The following is a 15,793-nucleotide window of genomic DNA, read 5'->3' on the forward strand; positions in this document are numbered from 1 at the left end:
TTTGTCAGCCACCTTACACGTGAAGCCAGCAGCCCCTGTGCTCTGCAGGTTTTGTCCTGGAGTCCACGACTTCCTGTACGACACCAATACAGAAGTCGCCCTGCCTGGGCTGCAAAAGCAAGTCCTGTTGTTTTCCCAGAGTACAGCAACAGGATCTGTGCTTGCAACCCAGGACTTTCACCACCTTCAGAAAGGGTGTTTTGTTTTGTTTAAAAATAAATGGAACTGTTGACAAAGTTCTAGTTTCAGAAAATTTGAAAGAATTAGGGGGTGCACTGTGCAATCCTTATTACTATTCCTCAGCCAAGCATCTCAGCAGCCTGTTCAGCAAGTCTCGCCACAGCTATACAGCCTGGCTTGTCAACAAACAAGGATTCATAGCAAAGCATTTTGTGGGGGCATGGGAGAGGGAGGGAGGGAAGGAGGCAGGGAGGGAGAGAGACAAAACCCCATTCTCATCTAGCTCAAAGCTGGACAATTATGTAACAGAAGTGATAATTCTTTGGGATTAGGGAACTCCACATATCTGTTCTGCAAAGAGATTAGGTATTAAGATAGTTACGTTTGACAACAAGAACACCAGCTTTTATCCTAATCAGTACTTTGCACATTACATTTTTAAAGAACAGTTTAAACATGGGTTCTATGCACTGCAAACCGCTGGGGTCTCAGCAAACCTTTACTGTGGGTGCAGCCTGCCCCGACTCTGACAATCATTTGGGAGAGGAAGGAAGAGACTGACTTCTAGAATATAGAGGAGGGCACAAAGAGGCTGCTGCTGGGTGCAGAGGGAATGAAGTCAGGAGACAGTGGCTGGAGCAAGGACATATCTACCTCTACGGCTCCAGCCTCGAGGGGAGCCAGAACAGGACAGAGCTGGAACACAAGGAGCCATGGCTATGGAGATCTCTTGCACAGCAAGCAGCACTGCTCCCAGAAACCAGACTCCCTTCCCTGCCCCACTCCCTGGGGCATCTCTCCAAAACCCTTCCCTACCCTCAGCCTCTTCTGTTGTAACCCCACTCCTCACAGTATGTTCCCCTGTTCCCTGATGATACATCCCACACCAGGGAAGGAAGGGAGGAAGGAAAAGGCCTCTCAGTTTGAAATTTTCTGCTGTGTACAACAAGCAGGTCGACAGAATTAGTTCCTATGGCAGCTACTCCTTTTTTAAACTGATGCATCACTTGATAAAATCCATCAGCCCAATTATACCTGCTGCAAATACCTGGATTATGTGTCTCAGGCACAAGAAAGAGGCTCCAACAGTGGAGTGAGCTTATTCTGACATGCAGAAATTTAGCACTTTTCCCCCCTCCAGTTTAATCTTTATCAAGTCACATTGCATAAGAACAATACGGGGATAGATCAAAGGCAACACTTCCACATACAGCATGGAAGTGAGTTCCCCACAGAGGTGAAGATTTCCTCAGATCAGACTCCGGCTGCACCTTTTTGGCTGCAAACAACAAGCTCTGGTGCAGGTGACACACATGCCAGTGAAATCCTAACATGTGGCCTGCTTCCTGTAGCAGAAAGGCAAGGATCAGCATCTAAGCAATCTTTTTCATGTTAACCCCTACTAAGATGAACTAGGTTTTCATATTTTTATTTTAGTGTATATTTTACATTAGAAAAAAGAATGTTAATAAAAAAAGCTCCACATGCTCCTAACAATCAATTTTCTGATAAGTCCCCACCAGCATCAATACTAATATACAAATAAATTAATTTTGCTAGTTAATTTTCTGCCTGGCTTTGTGCAGGCTCTGCACAAGTAATGCACCTGAATTCAAGTGCCCGTCCACATTGCCAACACGTGCCAGGGAGTGTGTTGTACATAATCTTTCCTCCTCATAATGTAGTGGTATTCAGTCTCATTTTAATGAACGAAATCAAATTTTCTGAGCCATGCTACCCAGGAGGCACAAATAATCTTTACCAGGCTGCATGGCACTGTTATAACATGGATTCTTTCACTCTGCAAAAGCCCCAAGCCTTGATTAACAACTGTATGCTACTAGTCCCTCATCATTCGCTTTGGCAATACAACATCCTCTCCACAAAAACAAGTAAAGCAAAAATCTACATGGAAGACCTAAAATCCATCAAACGCAGAATATGATTTCTCTCAATTTCTCTCAAACTCAAGGCATATCCTCCAGTGTTAACCTGGTCTGTCCCTTGAAATTCCTGTTTGCTTCTGTTTGTGTAGCTGGATTTTGCACAGCTGATTTACAAGACAAGAGATGTCACATGTAATCATACTGAATAACAGCCACTGCTGGTACTGTAGGGCCAGACACAGCAGCAGCCACCCTTAACACCAGCCACTCTCCTCATGCAATGCCAATGCTACAATGCCCTGGTTAAAGGAGCATCGGGAAATCTAGCTGAGATATTTTGTAACCTCCTTCAGAGCCTAGGAGGATTTTTGGGTCAGAGGAAGGGAGAGGGGGAAAAGCCCATTAAATTTACAAGCAGATTAAGGAAAAACACTCCACTGCCAATTTATTTTTAAAAAGGGTTGTGTGTTATTCTAAGGTTTGTCTGTATAATTGTACAACCGTTGAAAATTACATAAACTGTAACGATCTAATACTATTAACAGCCATTCAGAGAAAAACTCCCTCCCCTTCTGAAACCATCAAAGGCAGGAGGGAAATGGCCCAGGAAATATGCCAATCTGAGCTCTGGCCTCTAGCCTGGCAGAAACAGAAACAGAAAGATAAGAGAACAAACTGGACTAAGATGTGGTGTTTGCATGTGTCTGACTTGCAAGGGGAGGGGTGGCTTTGTCCTTGGCCGTGTTCTCCCAGAGGCAGTGCCTGCTTATCCCAGTGAAGCTGCCATCACTTCACTCGCTGCTCTCACCCCTGCACTTCGTCACTTCCTCCTGTCTTATGTGTCGTGGAAGTCTTTCAGCAGGGTCCTCCGTCTCTGCTCTGCTATGTGCATCTGATTCTCTAAGTCCTGGTAAAACAGAAGGTACAAACTGTCAGCACACATTTTCCGGAGAAGAGCTCATTTTCCTCAGGGAGACACTACACTCCACGTGAGAAGCACCAACTGTCACACTTCACACGCACTCTGGATCACAAGATCCCAGATCCTCTTGCTGGATCTGGGGATGTGGGCTCCCTCTGCAGTTGCCTGGCTCCTGCTCTCCCTAAACCACTACACACTTAAGGTATCTGCTCTTCACCAGAGGGATACCTGGAGCCTCTTCCAGAGCTCTGTATGTCCCATCTCACTTTGCAGGATTCCCTGCAGCCCGCCCTCCCCTTCCATAAGCAGTGAGCACTCCGCTTCTACAACATCTGCTGCCTAAGGGTGGTTTCTGGATCTAGTTTCTCAGAACTCTCACTTGAATACCTCAGTGCTCCTGCAGAAGTGTTAAGCCCAGCAAACAAAATCTGGCCAGCAGGCTCAAGCAAGCAGAACACTCACCCCTCTGTCATAGCTGTCTGCTCGCTCCACCTTCCATGAGAGATTTTCAATTTCAGCTTCCAGCTGGGCCTGCTGGTATTCAAACTGCAAGGAGCAAAATTAGAGACAGCAACAAGAAACTAGTTTAGTGGAGCAGTTTCATACCACACACCACACTTGAGGAGCAGACAAATGTGTTTTGCTGACAGCTCTGCTGGCAGAGCAGGTTTGCGTCTCCTCCTTATCCACCTTCAGCTACACAGCATCACCCCTTCTGGGAGTTTCTTGTGTAAGCACTCCCCAACCTGTATCACTCAAAATTAACCCAGTCAGCCTAAAAACACGGCAAGTGACAAGTATCTCCTAGCTCAGCTCATTTTGCCATAAACAGGTCAGAAGACACTTCCATGAGCAGCTCTGCAGGCAGAGTGGAGGGATTGTTAACCGCTGCTGGGAGCAGCAACTTGTTCCACTGGCACAGTCAGATCCAGAAAAGAACATCTCTCCACAGCCTCAGAGAACACATGATCCCATGAGGAGAGATTCTACAACAGGTTTTACAGAACAGCCGAGTCTAAGAAAAAACTCTTCAGTGAATTCAGGGTTATTTTTGTACATGTCCAGTCCATGAGATGTACCAAGCAACAAAGGAACTTACAGCGGGAATAAAAAGCAAAGCTACACCCTGATCCAAGGCTAGAAAAGCTCTCCTCCAGCAGCTCTTCATATGAAATATGGCCCATAGCACTGTGATAAATCTTACCAAGGAACAAACGCACACTCCCAGCCTCAAAACATTCTGGATAAATGGCTTGTTAGTGAAAGTGCAGTGAAGTCCCCTGGGAAAATAATGTAATGCATCAGATGACAGAGCTGCTGGTCAACTCAAAGTGAAGAGGGAAGGTGCAAAAATGCCTATTTGTCCTGTCCTTACCTCAAACTCAGGACTAATATTTCAGATACTGCCAGGCTCTGGAATTCAGCCCAGCATGCTGCCAGCTACACCTCAAAAATTTATCAGCAAAAAAAAAGGCAAAACATCTTACCAGCTTCTTTCTGGGACCAGACTCCATGTAGTAGGCATATGGATATGTGTACTGCAGGGTGTAACGACACTGCCCAAGTGTGGAAGGAAGAGAGAGAAAAGGACAAGAGTCTCAGACTTGGAAGTCAGCAGAGTCACATTTGTGTGGTCACTACAGGCTAAGAAGCTACCTCCTAACAAGGACAATTGGACACTTCATGGTGGAATTTCCTACACCTTCCTTGGAAGAACTTGTGCAGCTCTGTACACTGTGAAACATAACTTCACAATACCAGATGATTTTTGGCTAGTTCATGTCCTAGACTAGAGGCACTACCCCACATACCCACAACCCTTAAACTTCCTTCCTTAATCAGTACTATGAATTTAGCATTCTGGTCTGTATTTTCTCTGCGCCAAACAAGACACAATTACCCACCTTTGCAAGTAGTTTTGCAGCATTTTGTAGGTATTGCCAGTCTATCCATGTCCCCAAGTTGTTCATAACTCTTTCTTGGATTTTCTCCTGGATTCGTTGGTATGTCTGTGCCTCCAGCTGTAGGCTTTTATTGTGATTCTCCCACTGCAAGGGGTGGGGAGACAGGGAAAGAAAAAATGGCATGAGAACAGAGTACTACTGCTGTAAAAGCACAAGCTCTAGCAAGCAGAAATTGGAGTGGGGCAGGAGTCCAGCAAGGCAAGACATGCTGTGGGAAAGAACGGCAAGGCAGCACCTCCAGTAGCAAGTGGCAGAGGCTGTAAACAGACTGACAGCAGCAAAGAGCAGGGAGCAATCCCAGCTCCTCCGAGTGGGAATGCCCTCTGGTCACACAGCGACCTTGTGCCTAACAAGATGGAAAGACATGGCGATTCCCCTACTTAAAGGATTTCTATAGAAAGGTTAAGAGTTTAAATTAACATTTAACACAGGCTCAGTGAAATCCAACTTCCATGTGCACATTGTAAACATGGCTATTTCCCAAAGCCTGTTGTTCTGAAGAACCAGGAATGAACATATTTATTTTACCACAGGACTTGGCTCATGCTGTGAAGAATAAACTCATTTTAATGGGGAAACTGAAATGCACCAGTATTTAACCTCTACCACACTCTCTTCTACAGATGCTGCTGTAGAGTTGCTCTGCATGGCCAGGTGCATGGAGACTGCTGAGTGGACAGAGATGCAACTTTTAAAAATGTGATTACATGAAATTTTAATAAAACTTTGCTAGAGCACATGGAGCTTTGAACATGGCAGAGTTTATTTAGTTCTTTTTCTCTATAAAGACAGATTTCAAGGAACTGAAGTTCCCCGGTCCTGGAAGGAAATGATTGGAGCAATATCTATCTACTGCAGCAGCACTCAGCTTGCAGGTAAATGATACAGTGGCATACAAGTAATACTGATTTTCTCTAGCACAGGGGAATATAGGACAAATATGATTTTCTTTAGATATGACATTATAGGTTTGAATGGGATTCACAGGGCAGGATTTTGAGTGAAGAACAGAGCCTGAAAATTCTGCACAGGTTCTCTCTGGGCAGTTTCTTGCACGGAGATTGCTGGCAATGACCTTTGCACCAGGCAGGGAGCATTAAAAGGCTACAGCAGCTCTGGCCAAGGAGATGTCTCCTACCCTCTCAAAATAGAACAAGTACTTCTTAAGGGCCTCCCTGGCCTGTGCTTGCTGACTCTGGTTTACAATATCAGGATTCTCTTTGTACCGACTGCATTCGTAGTACTCGCTGCCGTGAGTCTTCCAGTCTCCCAGACACATCCAGCAGAAGTCTGCAGAAAACAGCAAAAAAAACCACTGTGAGGCACAGAAAAAAACCTCTGAGAAAGAAAAGCTTCAGGAGACACAGTCCATCTGTTTTCAGATATTTCTGCTAAGCCAAGAAACATACACATTTTGTATCATCTTACATAACAGAACTCAACAGTGAGCCAAAAATACCAGCCTGCCTTGAAGATTTTAATTGTACGGCCTCCCATGCAACTGTGGAAAGTAAATCCTGAAGTTCTGCATCCTGTACACCAAGACCACTGGACAGAATCGTACTTGCACCCTGCACAGGCTGTCACTCCAAGTTAAAGAAGAGGCAGGCTGCAGTCTTTTTTGTGAGTTGCCTCCTCCCCACCATGGCCCACTGCCCCATGCAAACCTCTGTCTAAACAAAACATAAACAGTCACATCCAAAAGTGAACTAACTCATGCAAAAGAAAGTCTGCCCTCAGTTCTCTTCAGAAGGGAACTACCCAGGTAATGTCAGATGTCAGGGGTTTATAACACAAAGTTAGAAGCTGCTGAATTGGGAAGAAAGCGAAGAAAAGAGAGCAACAGCAAAACCCACGTGACAATTTTCTGATTTCAGAGCGAGGCTGTGGGTGTTCTACTGGGAAGGAAAAAAGATGGAGATTAAGTTGCTACAATAAGAATCACTTCTGTGTTACTCATGGTAAAGAAATAGAAGTCTGCATTTCCAGAGTTCACCAGCTTTCACCAGCTAGCTCCCATGGTACCGTGGCACTTGCCTGCTCACCCTTGTCACAGAGCTCCATCAAAGCACGTCCAGTGCTGCTGAGAACCCCAGAGCAAAGGAAACGAGAGAGGACAGTAATCTTTAATCATCTTCCCAATAAGGTTCTGATAGTGTAACAGTTTCTAGTGGCACACTTAACTCAGAGGGCTGAATACAACTGTCTCGCTACAAGGCAACAGAAATTAATTCTGCCATGAAAAAGTAAGTACAAGAACAGGCTGTCATTTTGTAGGACCACACAATGAGCCAAAGACACTCAGGCTGTTAATTGAACAGGAGCGGACTGAGAAGTCCAACAGCTACGTATAAAAATTCACAGCCCCTGCAGTTTCATCTAGATTGAAGCTCATTATTTCCATCAGTAAGCAGAAGAAAAGCTCATCTGAGTAAATCGCTCAGTTCTGACAGTATTTTCAGCTGATGACAAAAACAATTCCATGGAAAGCATTTAATACTCTCTTCTGAGATGGATTCCACTGTTAATATTCTGGAGACTTCTCTATACAATGGACATGTCAGGGGCAGGAGCCAAACCAGCACTGAATCAGAACCCAGCTGAGATCACAGCCAGTGGGGAAAAAAACTATCACACAGAAGTCTGTAACTAATGTCCTGTTCACCTTTTACTAGGGGGAAAATATTTCAGTGAATGTTCAAAATTTGTTTTCCTATCACAAAAAAAGAGAAGAGACCATCACCACTGACAAACATTGCAGAGAAAACTGCTTCCAAATCCAACTCACCATGCTTGCATTTGGAACATTGCTGAAAAAGAAGAGACAAGAAGCACTAGTTAGTGCAAAGTGGGGGGGGGAAATTCTGCTTAGAACAAGGGAGGTTTGACGTGTTCAGGGAATTGCTCACCATGTGATTGCAGCCTCCATTCTTTTCAATACAGATATTGCACTTGGGACACTGAGGAAACAGAAGCAATTGTTAGATCCAACTGTCTCTAGCAGCCTTCTGAAGAATGACAGCACTTGTGTGATTATTCCTCTCTGCCGTTTTTTTTTTTTTTTACATATGCATACACATATATGAGAATATTAACATTTATACTTTGCCTCCCATCTATTCCTGATAGCTCCATTTAAAAGAAGATAGAAAGGCAAAGCCAGGGAAGTTACACTGCAGCACTGAACTATTTGCTCAAGAAAACAAATTTGCTGTTGTTACTCCTTGTAAGACTGGAGGTCTTGCTGAGTTACCACTTAACACTTGCTCAGGCACAGGGACATAATTAGTTCATGTATTACAGTAGATTCCACAGCTACTTGGACTGCAGGTAATCGACACTATATCCTGCCTTCAGCAGCCACTTACAGATGACAACTCAGCTAGGGGTAGAGACTTTAGCTGACCATAGAGAGCTGCACACATCCTTACTGCACAGATACCCTAGAGAGTCCAGCTACATTTTTTGGCCTGCACAGGTACAATGGAAGAAGTGAGTTTTGCTGCTTTTCATAAATTTTCACGTCAGGCAAAATGTATGCCAGAAGAATGCTTGATATAACAGAACCTTATTTCTACAAGTGAGGATAGCAGAAACTGCCATCACATGCTGACACCTTCTCCTGTTAGACAGGCTAATCAGCACTGTCACAATTGTCACTGGCCATGGTAGCTCAAATGCCAGCTAAGAACTGTTTTGAAGTCAGGCCACAAAATCCCCAAGACATTAAAAGTTCAAATCTCGGACAGCTAATTTAGAGGATAAAGGTAGTATATCTATAAATTTTAAAGTCAATTCTATAGGTAGGCTAGAGTGCATAATGTGTAAACTATTTTTTGTCTTGGATCTAAATCTACTAGAAATACTCTCATGCCTAATTTACAGAGTTCAACTACCTCATTTTGCTGTGCTTGACAAATCATGACTTTATCTCCCTCACCTTCCAGTTCACAGTACTCCACAATTATTCAGGCTTAAGCACCCCTGATGCCTTATTTGATACTGATTTCACACTTACTACACCCTCTCCTTCCATTTTAAACACATCTCCACTGATCATTTCAAAGTAGTCACAATTCTTTTGCCTGTGGGAGGACAGCACACCTGGCTGCCAAAGACATTCACACCAGGTCTGGAATAAAGATCACCAGGTCCTTACTGCAGAAGGGCAGCTGGGCTTCCTATACAAAGCATTCCCAAGGCACTCAGTTGTTATATCACAGGCATAGGAACATAATTAGTTCACATATGACAGTAGCTTCTGACAGAAGCTTCTTGACAGTCCCTAGGGAGCTGTGAGAATTTGCAGCCCGTGAAAAAGCAGAACACAATGCTATGTATGTATAGAATTGCATCCTGCTTCCCAGGCAGGGCTAGAGGACAAGAAATAACATGCAGGTGCTTGGCCTTACATCTTTAGTGTGAGCACTGATGTAGTTGGCTGTTTCAGAGTCATCCGCACACTTGGTGAGCCATTTCCGGATGGTAGCGCAGTCCGTGGGCGCGTGGTACATCTGCCGACACTTAAAGCTTAATGGGGGGGAGAAAAAAAAGAGAAAGACACATCGATTTCCAAGGAAGTGACTCAAGGATTGAGGTTTTCCTGACCAAAATCTGGGAGGCCCAGTAAGGGATGCAAATGCTCTTGTGTATTACCAGAGTGCAAAGACCAAGGCTGAACATCTCCCCCACCCTCTTGTGCAGAAACCAGAGTCAAGAGGAAAGTGAACTGAGGCTTTCTCTGACATGTCATGTGTCTGAGGGCTGACATGTCCCTACCTAGAACCTATGTTTCCTCTAACATGACTGTAGAGGCCTGGGGCACACCAGTGACTTACAAGTAGCTTGACTCTAGTGGCAGATATCAGGTACTCGCATTAACATGACCTGACAGCCCCAGGTGAGTAAGGACCATTTGCATGGAGATACCAGTAAGCTGGTTCTCTAAACTGTTTGCATTATGCTCCACAGACATTCTCAGCAGTGATTCTAGAGACCCAGGAGCAGAAGACACTTCAGCAGCTCTGCAAACTACCTTTTTTCTCTGGTCCTACATCCACTTCTGTCAGACAAGGAACATTAGCATTCCTGTTCAGCAGAAATGTGTTCTCACATGAGTCTCAAAACATGTCTCCCAGACACTCTGGGAGTCAAACTCTTGTAATAAACTTAAAATCTTAATACCAGCAGGTAGTAGGGAGGACTCCATGTTCACTACCAGAATCTCTATCAGTCACTATGTCTGGAGGAAAATTTGTAACCAAGCCAAAATGTGAGAATGTTAGATTTGTAACCCCTTGATTATTCAAGCCCTGCATTCCCTGGTTGCCAGAAACCCAACTTCCAAGGAGTTTAGGGAGCGAGGGGACGTCTGACCACCTGCAGAAGTCAGACCCCAAGTGTCCAATTACTCAAGCTAACTCAAGTTACAAACAACTCTAGCAAAGCATTGAACATGCTTCTACACACCAAAGCTGTTGGCAAGCAAAAGGAGCAGCTCTGAGGACAGCACACACTTCCCCCCATGATTTTTAACCTTCTCTGTTCCTTACCAGAAGACCTCATTGCAACGATTGCACTGCACTCGCCGGGCTTTTGGCTCTTGTACCTGTATGACCATAGGGCAATCTGCACCAGGACACAGCTGCAGCTGGTAATGGCTCTGTGGGCACACCAAGGGGGTAAGATCAGCAGTGGGTGCAGAAGAAATCTGTTCAACTTTAAACACTCCTATCCTCAAAACCATACAAGTCAGTTATTTCTTATTGAAAAAGACTGACAACTGTCACCAGGTCTTGGCTAACAGAACAGATCCTCCTTTTCCTAATTTATTAGTTACTGAAGACATTTATTAGTTACTTACAGCTTCTCTAGAACACGTAATTCAAATGGAGGGTTACAGACCAAGTCAGCACAGCAATACAACCATTAAGACACCACTAACAGTCAACAGGAACAAACAATTTTACTCCATTTGAGCTCTTTTCCCATCCTCTCCTTATCTCACAGAGGCTATTTAGTTGCTCTTCTGTGGTGGCCATTCCTTCCCAAAGGGTATCTTTATTGAGGAGAGGTGACACCACTCTTTCATACTGCATCGCTGCTTCTTGAGTGTTGCCAGTCACCAGAACACTCCTGCACATTTAGCCTTAACAACTGCTGCTTTAATTTCAAAATACCTCATACAAAATGTAATTGAGCAAGTCAATTCAGCTGGGCTACACTAAGATGAGGGACCTATTTTTCAGAACCTAAAAATATTTATGTAAGAACAAGAAGGACTTGAAAAATCAGATCAAAGTTTTGAAATTCTCAGCTGCAACACTCTGAGAATTCTGAAGCACCAGCCAAGGAGTTACTGGGTGACCTTACAGCAGAATTTACTTTGGCAACTTGCTAGAGCATTTTGCCAGTGAGGTTGTCCTACAGGAGCTGCCACATCATGTCTATTGAGGACAATTTTGCTGCAGTTACTGCAGTTCTAATCAAAAATGCAAGACACTTGAAACAAAATTTCTGCAAGTCATTGGTGATTTGAGCCAGGGTATCCTAAAAATGAAAAAACCCACTACCTCCACATAGTCCCTGAAGAGGTAGCGCCTGTATTTGTCTTTCAGCTCTTCACTAGGCAGCAATGGGAACACAAAGTCTTCTGGTGTCCGAAGTAGGCAGTCCTGAGCCATGCAGGAGACCCCTAAGAAAAGAAAGCAACATCTTAGCACAGTGCAGCTTATTCCAAGGAGTGAATGCACAGAGAGCATTCAACAGTTTCCTAGGTGCCATCTGTTGTTGTGGCAAGAGGGACACAACTGTGAAACAAATCAGGGGCTGCTGAAAAGCTGACGCCCAACTGTCTGTAGCAAAAGATGACAGGGTGCATGTGTACCCAGAACCAGTAAGTGCTTCAATCAGTATTCACAAGGTCAGACATTTAAATCAGCAAATTGTAAGCTACTGCCATGCCAGCATGAAAGACAGGCTACAAAAAGCCCAAAGCAACTCTGGCAACTACTGGCTTCTACCCAAGACAAAGGGAACAGATGTTTGCATCTACAAGCACTCCAGGGGCATTGCAACAGTACATCATCACAGATGCAAACTCAAGGTGCAGCAGATTTGCAGCTTCTAACTTGTTACAGTCATGTTCTTGACTCATCAGAATGGCCAGCATGGCAAATATGGACCCAGCACCGTGTCCACCTTGAACTCACCGACTCCAACACCATCCTTGACGAGCACTGTACAGTGCTGCTCCCAGCAGCTGCGACAGAACTGGTGCTGACAAGCCAGAGAGAGCAAGTTCTCCTTCCGGACAAACTGCATGCACACCGCGCAGTGGTGGGAGGAATGTACCATTGCCTGGGAGAGACACAAATCAGCATTACAGTGAAAGCATCCCAGCTCTCCCAGAGTGTTTTCACCTCATCCACAGACAACTGCATTCATCTTCGCTGTGACAACATCTCAGGGGAGCTCCAGGCCAGAACTGATTCATAAGCAGCTGGTGTGCTGAGGTGCTGCACTGCCCCAAACAGTCAGTCCTTCTCAAAAACCTCTTTAAACTCATAACACAACAGGCTGACAGTACTGAACTGTTCCTGCTTCTCAACTAGTGCTATCCAGAACTCACCTTTACTCTTCTGGTTCTTACTCTCGTCTTCTTTGAAAAATGAAGAAATACATCCTTTTATTAGGCATTCCCTGGATTTACTGATATTCTTTGTTAGCTGGACCAGACTATCACTGTTCCACAGGCTTTGGAGAGAAGCTATAGCTGGAAGCAGGCTTAGCAATGTCCTTTTACTGGACAACAATTCTGGGTAACAGGAGAGGCAATTGAAAGTGTAGCATGTAAAGTGTTCATACAGAAAGGAAAGGGAATTCTCAGACTATCATTTTCTATCTCTTCTCTTCTGCCAATGCTACATTTGGCAAAGCAGGCATCATCCCTTCAGATGAAAAGGATTAAGAAGCTTTGTTTCAAATCAGGCATAACTCTGCTATTGCTTCACCAAACCACTGAGAAGCAGTCTGGTCTCCCCCTGGGTAGTGCAGAGCTAATCCCCAGACAACAGATCCAGCCTTCAATACATCTCTGCTCACCCCTGGGACCTGCAGAACCAGGTCTAGCACAGCTTCATCAAAAACAAGGCTCTACGAAGCTGTTAGCAGGAGCTTATGTTCCAATTTCTCCTTTCACAGAGAAGCCATATAATCACTTTTTGTCTACTGAAACCTTTGCCACTTGTTGAGAAGCTGGTGTGAGACTGCCATCGGTTTCCATGCCAAGCTCTGTATGCCAGAGACATGGAGGAGCAGCAGCACAATATGCAGCCACATGACTGACACAGCTTGATTTATGGCATGGCCACGTGAAAAAGGAAATAATATGACTGTTCTAAGTGGCCTCACTTATTGACCAGAACAAGATTCACTGAGTCTGAAACTGCACTGATCGCCTGGATCAGCTGCTCACCCTGAACAGCACAAGTGCTACCTCAAACCCTCACAAGCTGCCTCTCTGAGCTCACTAAAGCTTCTCCCTGTGGAGTCAGTCCCTCTACAGACACTCACTATGAGCATCTGCCCCCAAAATATCATTATTCTGCACTGGAAGCCAAAGCACAGAGCAGCTTGCCCTAGCACACACAAATAGACTGTAGTGAATTGCCTAACAAACCAAGTTTGTGAAGACTCAAATCAACCTTTTAACCATATCTTTCTGCCCAAAATGAAATTACCATCGCAGTGGGGGGTACTTAAGTGAGAGCTGACAAAAGATTCAGACATATCTGAAAATATATGGACTAATTTGCAGGTATGTCAAATAACAAAGATTTTTTTTTTCTGGACTCTAGGCAGATAATTTATTTTGAGTCACTCCTGTCAGCTCTTTTAGTATTTTCACTGTCTGCTAGTTACAAGACAACTCAGATGCCAGACCAGGCTTTTAAAATCTCCCCTCCCCCCCAGCCCAACGTGTGTTTCCCAGATGTAGTATTTTATCACTCAAAATCTGACACATAGCAATGTGTTCTTGGGGTAACTGTGCATTGCACCAAGACACCCACCGCGAATGAAATCTGTAACATGCGACAGGATGTTTCTATTTAAAGGGGGTGGGGGGAAATATCTGAAGACCTGTGTAGCCCTGGCTGCAAAACACAAGTTGTTGGTTACATATCAGTACTGACTGGCTCAGTAGCAACACCACTCACTGGGAGACTCGGCTTAACCATCCCTAAGCTGAGCACTGCAGGGTAAAAAAAAAATAATTAAAAAAAAAATCTCTATTCCAGCCACAGACAAGCTCTGTTCACTCTGTGCAGCCAAAACTTCCCTTGAGTGTCTTTTACAGAGAACAGAATTGGAAGAGGCAGCCAAGCCCGTTCACTGTGCTCCTTCCATTGTGTACCATCACTCAAGTCAAAAAATGATCCTAATTTTCTTGAAGAAAGTAATTCTTGAACACTACCTGGAAGTCAATAGCAAAGCAGCTATTTAAATATTAGATATCTCTTGAAGGCATTCTCATTAAAAGGTACACTCAGCACTGAATTAGGGTATCAGACCTGAGTTTGCAAAGGGTTAACATGGGACAGACTATGCCATTAGTAATGCAATCCCCCATGAGGGGGGTCAGAAGTGTCTGCCAAGGGAACAGACTGAGATAGTTATCATACTTACATGTTTGGATGAGGTGGGCTGAACTCGTGCTTCTACTAGCAACTGGGCAGCATTAGATTTGTGCCTGAAAAGGCAATTAAAGAATGATCAAATCAGTTTCTGAATACACTCGGCATTATTAAATTGATCCTTGTTGCCTGAATAAATAATTGGCTCTGTGCAAATGGTAGGGTAGGTTTCAACATGGAAATTTGAAATGTGTCCTGTGTGAGGCTCTCTCATATAGAGAGCTGAGCTCTCATCGAAACTTTATGATAGTTTCTTCAAAAACAGGAATAATACTTCTCCTGGTAATGGATTAACATTTTCCTTATCCTTCTTGGTGATTATTTTTTCACAACATTTATTTTTGAAGCTAATATTTTCTATCCACACTCCTAGAGCAGTCCTAAGCACTGTCCACAATAATACACTCCAGTGAGGCTCCTGTCTGTCTCTTATTCCTTTGTAAAATCAAGCTAGCCTGGTTAAGTCTCACTTTAACTCCAGTTTATTATCTAGTTAAGTATTTCCTCAGTGAGAGATTAGCACCCCTTAAGCGTATGAAGCTGTCTATCAGCAGCCTTAGAATTAAACACATTTTGCTGTTTGTGATTTCCCTTGCAGAGGAATGTTTATATCAATGAACTCAGAAATAGCAGCATCACTATAGTGGCCATGCTGTAAGTCCCCCCTGCTCATTAGCACTTCTTAGTTGTACTAACAAGCTTTCATTTGATAATGTCACTGTACCAAGACAGAAGTCTGAGGACTAGATCAGCCAGAGAACAACTTGCAAAGTCATAGCTTTGGAAATAAACTCTTCCCCAAATTTCCTCCTGTTTAAATCTCACTAGTTAATCTGCAGGATCACCCTGAGCTGCTCTGTGGGAATCTCACCCTCTTTGTCCTCCAGAGAAAAGCTTTCAGGCAACCAATGAGACAGTTACCAAAGATGCTGCAACAACATCCATACACGAGATGCATTTTCCATACGTTCTCTGGATGAAGTTGCTGGCTACAGGGCCAAAAATGGCATGGCAGAATGAGTCACGCTGATGTTCTCTCTATTTTCAGACAATGTTTAGTTCTGAGCCAGTATTTAGTGAAGGGGCTGCCAGCCAGCAGTGCCTCTGGATACACTTCCCGCATATGTTTGGGCAGAGTCTGAACCC

The 15,793-nt window shown here is 44.2% G+C and overlaps 1 protein-coding gene across 3 annotated transcripts in view; it reads right to left on the bottom strand.

Annotated features, from left to right (window-relative positions):
* Window positions 1-1,593: 1,593 nt before the first annotated feature.
* The window catches only part of ARIH2 (ariadne RBR E3 ubiquitin protein ligase 2), a 31,982-nt gene continuing 17,782 nt past the window's right edge, over window positions 1,594-15,793 (bottom strand). For all 3 annotated transcript variants that reach the window (XM_017820597.1, XM_017820595.1, XM_017820596.1), the window contains exons 4-15: window positions 14,640-14,703; window positions 12,164-12,311; window positions 11,525-11,646; window positions 10,505-10,614; window positions 9,365-9,482; window positions 7,862-7,912; window positions 7,741-7,762; window positions 6,091-6,242; window positions 4,893-5,036; window positions 4,476-4,544; window positions 3,451-3,534; window positions 1,594-2,973 (exon numbers count right to left, since the gene is read on the bottom strand). In XM_017820597.1, coding sequence (XP_017676086.1) covers window positions 2,902-2,973; window positions 3,451-3,534; window positions 4,476-4,544; window positions 4,893-5,036; window positions 6,091-6,242; window positions 7,741-7,762; window positions 7,862-7,912; window positions 9,365-9,482; window positions 10,505-10,614; window positions 11,525-11,646; window positions 12,164-12,311; window positions 14,640-14,703 — 1,156 coding nt within the window. In that variant the 3' untranslated portion in view covers window positions 1,594-2,901. The remainder of the gene's footprint in view (window positions 2,974-3,450; window positions 3,535-4,475; window positions 4,545-4,892; window positions 5,037-6,090; window positions 6,243-7,740; window positions 7,763-7,861; window positions 7,913-9,364; window positions 9,483-10,504; window positions 10,615-11,524; window positions 11,647-12,163; window positions 12,312-14,639; window positions 14,704-15,793) is intronic.

The sequence above is a fragment of the Lepidothrix coronata genome, unplaced genomic scaffold (genome assembly GCF_001604755.1).
Source record: "Lepidothrix coronata isolate B3197 unplaced genomic scaffold, Lepidothrix_coronata-1.0 Scaffold84, whole genome shotgun sequence".
Classification (NCBI taxonomy): Eukaryota; Metazoa; Chordata; class Aves; order Passeriformes; family Pipridae; genus Lepidothrix; species Lepidothrix coronata.